Source organism: Lipotes vexillifer, unplaced genomic scaffold, assembly GCF_000442215.2.
Source record: "Lipotes vexillifer unplaced genomic scaffold, Lipotes_vexillifer_v1.1 scaffold72, whole genome shotgun sequence".
NCBI classification, from domain to species: Eukaryota; Metazoa; Chordata; class Mammalia; order Artiodactyla; family Lipotidae; genus Lipotes; species Lipotes vexillifer.
In genome coordinates, this window is record NW_006769482.1 from 3,357,986 (window position 1) to 3,364,157 (window position 6,172).

Below are 6,172 nucleotides of genomic sequence, written 5' to 3' on the forward strand. Positions count from 1 at the left end.
GAAAAGGAGATAAAGTGTTTGGCACAATAACACACCCATTAGTGGTTCGACAGAACCCTGGGCTTGAGATGAAGCTGACACTATTGATTAACATGGGATTCAGATATCATCTGTTTCAAGCAGTGGAGCTTTATCTTTCTTCCCTGAGCATCACTAACTAACCACGATGATGATGTATTAATAAAGATGCGTCCTCCAGGCAGTACTCCCAGATCACACAAAAGCTTCAAGTCCAAATAAGTCCTTCAGGATCTGTGAGGGTCACAGAGGAAAGAATTGGGAGTCCTCTGCGAGAAGGGACACATAACTTTGTCTTAGAAACCATAATCCTCCAGATGGAATTTGATTATTTGATCACATTTTAAATCCCTGAAAATTGTTTATTGGGTGATGAATTAGAATTCAATGGCATGCTTTTTTTTTGTTTTTTTTTTTTGCGGTACGTGGGCCTCTCACTGTTGTGGCCTCTCCCGTTGCGGAGCACAGGCTCCGGACATGCAGGCTCAGCGGCCATGGCTCATGGGCCCAGCTGCTCCGCGGTATGTGGGATCTTCCCGGACCAGGGCACGAACCCGTGTCCCCTGCATTGGCAGGCGGACTCCCAACCCCTGAGCCACCAGGGAAGCCCCAATGGCATGTTTTAAAGTATCTTTTGAATTAAAATGCAAGAGGCTCTAAATAACAGGCACAACAAAGGACTCCAATAAGTGAGTGGATAAATGTATGATGGCATGAAAAATGCCATTTTTCGGTTATCTACTTTAACCTATCTAAATTCTCTTCCTAAATCACATGCTGAAAAATCTTTTTCAGAGACTGCAATTTTCCGAGGCTTAGGCAAGTATCTTAGTTAGAATCCTTCCAGATGTGATTTGTATGTATGTTACACATACTAGTTTTTTTTTTTCTTTCAAGATCATCAATTCATTTTCTTTTTAACAGAGTGCTCCTCTCAACAAGAAACTTATCCATTCACTTTTATTACCAGTTGACCCAGACAAGTGCTAGTCAAACTTCCATATGCATACAACTCCCCAAGCCCCTGGTTAAAATGGAGATGCAGATTCAGGGGTCTGGCATGGGCCAGGGATTCTGCAAGTCTAACGTGTTCCCAGCAGACGCCTGGACTGCTAGTTCACAGACCACACTTTGGGCAGTAAGGTTTATAAAACTGGAGAAACAGGAAAATGAAAATGCTATTAGATATAACGCTTAATTAGTTTCTCTTTTAAAATAAAAAACCAGTGCCTCTTCTTTATATACAAACTTTTTTCCTAAGGTAGAAAAATGGAAGTAACGTATAATACAGAAATCACCTAGAAATACTAATTTTATAGAAGCTTTCTAATTATTTAGAAGACTAATCATTTAGTAACAGGGTCTGTAAAAATGAAGATTATTCCACCTCAAATTCTGTTTTTTATTTATTTATTTATTTATCTTTTTGCGATATGCGGGCCCCTCACTGTTGTGGCCTCTCCCACCGCGGGGCACAGGCTCCGGACGCGCAGGCCCAGCGGCCATGGCTCACGCGGCACGTGGGATCCTCCCAGACCGGGGCACGAACCCGCGTCCCCTGCATCGGCAGGCGGACTCTCAACCACTGCGCCACCGGGGAAGCCCTCAAATTCTGTTTTGTAACTTTTGTGTACAGTTTCACAGTTACACATTTTCCAAAGTCATTTGACATCTCCCTTCACCTGGGGAAAAATTAATTTCAGCAATTAATGTTCTCAGAGGCATGTCCTTCAGATGATAGAGACGATGAGTTCTGCCTGGTTTACCACGTGGTAGGGCGCAGCCAGATGTCAGGTTGGAGGTTGGGAGAAGGGGGCTCTCGGGCGGGGTGAGCTGTGGGCAGTGATGGCATTAACAGCACTGCAGTCACAGGAGAAAGAGCCAGTTCCCAGGAGTGACATAAGGAACCTGAACCACAGAGGTGCCAAGGGGCTAATGAGCCACCTGGGCAGAGCTCTGGAATAGGGAGCTAAACGCTCCCATCCAAGGATCAGGAGAGGCTGTGAATCTCAGAACTCGGGAGCTGTTTTTTTTTTTCTTAAACTAGTAAAAATCTTTTCTACTTGCTCTCTCTCCATCAATTCGGAGTATAAGACTCTGTGTTACCTCATACGCGGAATAAACTATATAAGGTTCCTGCCCTGAAAGAGCTTATAGCTCATAACTTAACTGAGAAGGACTGAAGTAGCATCAACAGCAGGCAGTGTGGTTTTAGAAACCAGGTCAAATAAGAGGACCCGTCTGACAGCTCTCAGGGAACAGGTACATCACAGCAGACCTGGGCCTTGTCTTACAACAAAGAACTCCAAGGATGCCTCCCGAAGTTGGATGCGAAATTCCAGACAAATGTGGAGGGTGCGTGCATTTTTCTAGAGAGAGATTTCATGAGATTTCCCAAAAGGACCCATGGCCTTTGGTTATAAATACTGAGAGGTTACAAATACTGTTTGACTTAGAGAGGAAGTAATTTTGACTCCAGAAGTTATAAAACTTTACACCCCGTTAGGAATAAAGACAAGTCACTAATTGTTTACATAGCAAAAATCCTTTAATCCATGATTTTAGAAGAAAGGAATATTTGAAAAATACTCCTAAAAGAGTGAGAGAACTAAGAAACCCTTAATACAGGTCCCTAGATGTGCTGTTATTAATATTACTCATGAGGATTATGATCTGTGAGTAAATGTGCAGTGAGTCCCAGATTTGAAGTGTAATTGTGAGGAAGCATATTGTGCCCAAAGGAGTTAAAACAATGCCTACATCACCATAAAAACAAACACAATAAGACACACAACTGGTGCTGTTCAAGCAGGTTATCTCAGGTTATGGGATCTCAATGAAAGCTCACTTGGCATAATTGACTCTGGGCTCCTTACTTGTGTTTCAGTTTGGGGGCGATCCACTGTGACAGCCCATCCGTCACTGTTTCTCTTCATGTGTACAGTTCAGGTCAGAAGGGCTAGCTGGTGAACAACTTAAAGTTGCTGGGACATTCTGTCCCACGTGATAAACATGTATGTGATATATTATCAACGTATGGCTACAGTAGGGGCCTCAGATTATCTTCAAATCTTAATTTTAATTCTGAAGGCTCTTAATATTAATCTAGTCAATTTGTTATAAAGTTATCTAAAGAGTAAAAGAAGGAAATGCAATTAAAATACCTGAGGTAAAAACTCTCTTGCTAGGTCCAAGGCCTTTCTATAGGCAGCATCACCCTCCTGGTTCTGTTCCAGAACATGGCTGATCAAGCCCACTGCTTTGGCTGCTTGGCCATCGAGCACACGTGCAGAGAAGATGAGCTCTTTGGCCAGGGACATCCCAATGGCACGTGGCAGTCGCTGCGTGCCCCCTGCACAGGGGATGAGACAGAAAATGCAGGCAATGATTTGACACCCTTTCCTTTTAACATTTCAATGCTTCATTTCTTCTTTTATAAAAACAAACCAGGGCCAGAAGTTTATATGTCAAAATTAGTAACTGGAAAACTACTTCAAGACAAAACCTAATTTCTTAATTAGTTTATAAAATTATTAATATCCCCAAAGTACTTAAGAACCTTATATCATTATTAAGTGATCCTGACACTGACCATTACTTGCACCATGGCTGGTGTGTTCCTGAATCCAATCCACAATCATTACCAAGTCAGGAACCACAGGGTGCACTGCAGTTGCGGGGGTCAGAGGCTGGTTGGGGAAGTTTTCTCTCCCTCAGACGGTTCACCAGAGGAATGACAGGTCCATCAAGCTTGGCATTTCGCTTTCAGTTTAGATAAAACATCAAATTCTGAGCAATTCAATTCGTGTGCTTTTGAAGACTCATTTACAATTTACAGTAAATGAACCATAAACTAATTTTAATTTAACGAAAATAAAAACAGATAATTACTCATGAAAATAGGCTTCGTCCCGGGGTTTTATTTTTCCATGCAAGTACTAATCATCCCCTGATGCATTAATCCATTAGATCCCATCTATCTGCTCACCCCAGTATCTTTGAGTGAAGAGACTGGGATCTCATTAAATAGAAAGCTGGACAAAAGCAGGTAATATTCTGACTCGGAGCTTCAATTTCTACCAATAAGAATATGAAAACAGCTGCAAATCCTAAATCTTATAAGTCTTATCCTTAAAGTGGCGGCTGGACTGCCCAGGAGGCCAAGGAAAAGCTGACTGTGAAGGTTCAGAAGACAAAAAGCAAACTGATGGCCAAACATCTGAACAAGCTCGCTGTGTTTCTCTGGCCCATAAAGTTTAAACTTTTTTTTTTCTGCACTAGTTACCAGTATTTATAAACTGGGTGGGTAATTTCATATAAAAGCTAACTTGTACCTGGAAGTTAACTGCAGCTGCACCTTTTAGATGCAATGCACTCGAGTCTGCCACAGGCTCCACCACTTCCTGCTACTCCAGTACTATAGACTGAGAAGTTTTGATTTTCTTTAAGCAACATTAAAAGGCAGGCAAAATATACTCTTATTCACATCTCAACCAAAAGTGGGGGGGAGACAAGTTTCAAGAAAGCATATTTCCCTTCAATAATTAAGTACATTCCTACATGTTTAACAAACAAAGCACGCCAGCATTGGAAGAACATAGCTTATGATGCTATAATTAAGCAACCATGTTGAGAACGATGACCATGTTTTGAAAATGTAGGTGATTAAAAAAAAAAAAGAAACAAAAATAAACCTCAAAAGGATTGACATTTTCAGTAGGGATTGTTTTTGAACATTAAATGAGTACTGCTTCTGTAAATTGCAGTTACTTACTGCTCACAGAGCCCAAGCAGTTATAGATGGTAAGTTTAAAAAGGTATTTTACACAACGTGGCAACAAACGCGTGTGAAAAAATGAAGCACTGACAAATTTAAATCTAACTGTAAACAATGATGCTGCTCAGTGTAGTAAAGATAGGTCTGAAAACTTACGGAACAAGCTATATGGAACAGACAAGTTATTTACAGTGTTTCCAATGGCAGCTGATTAGAACAGAGATATAAATAATACAACCCAGATAGCTATATTTACTCATGGAGCTGATGAGGATTTTCATGAGACTAAAGTACTTATGGATATAGTATTCATGATAAGCACACATTAGAAAATGATTCTCTGTTGTGTTCTGTGAAAAGTTTAATGTAGATTGGTCAAAATCAACAAATGTGACCCTCAACAGTCATTGTTAGTGCTGCACTTTTTATTCAAAGGAAATTCAATATTTTGCAACTCCACTTAAGCCCATTCATCATATTATTTTGTTTATGGAATGATTCTCCAGGAATAAAGATTTTATAAATATTTAACAAAGGAACAGTCATGAAACTAACACCATGAAACAGAGCTGAATGGCACTGAACTCTAAGCTTTGATGGATGAAACGAATGCAAACCTAACTGTCTGCTTGCAGGGCATGATGTGAGTGTGAGAGGCTTGGTGCTGAAGAGACCTTTCTGTTCTGTTGAAAACACTGCATCATAGGATCCAAGGAAAAATCCTCAACTCGGCTCACCAACTTACACTGCATCCAAGATTTGGCTTTTTTGGTTGACATCACAAGCTATCTACTCTAGGAACCTCATGTAAGTGCAATCATACAGTATTTGTCCTTCTGTATGATGGACAGAAGGTATGTGTCAGAACTCCATTCCTTTGTAAGGCTGAATAATACTCCGTTATATGAATATGTTTTGTTTATTCTTTCATCTACTGAGGAACACTTGGGCTGCTTCCATCTTTGGCTATAAGGAATAATACTGCTATGAATATGTGTACACAAATATCTCTTCAAGACCCTGCTTTCAATTCTTTTGAGTAGATACCCAGAAGTAGAATTGCTGGAACATACAGTAAATGCATGTTTAATTTTTTTGAGAAAGAGCCACAATGTTTTCCATAGCAGCTTCACCATTTTATACTCCCACCAATAGGGCACAAGTGTTCTAACTTCTCCACATTCTTACCAACACTTGTTACTTTGTGTTTGTTTTTTGATGGTAGCCATCCTAATGGGTGTGAAGTGGAATCTCATTGTGGTTTTTGATTTGCATTTCCCTAACAACTAGTGATACTGAGCATCTTTTCATGTGCTTATTGGCCATTTGTATATCTTCTTTTTTTTTTTTTTTTTTTTTTTTTTTTATTGGGGGCTT

The 6,172-nt window shown here is 40.3% G+C and overlaps 1 protein-coding gene across 2 annotated transcripts in view; it reads right to left on the minus strand.

The window, feature by feature from the left end:
- AUH (AU RNA binding methylglutaconyl-CoA hydratase) overlaps positions 1-6,172 on the minus strand; it is a 179,571-nt gene that overhangs the window by 6,992 nt on the left and 166,407 nt on the right. For both annotated transcript variants that reach the window (XM_007445632.1, XM_007445633.1), the window contains one exon: positions 3,183-3,370. In XM_007445632.1, the coding sequence (XP_007445694.1) occupies positions 3,183-3,370 (188 nt within the window). The remainder of the gene's footprint in view (positions 1-3,182; positions 3,371-6,172) is intronic.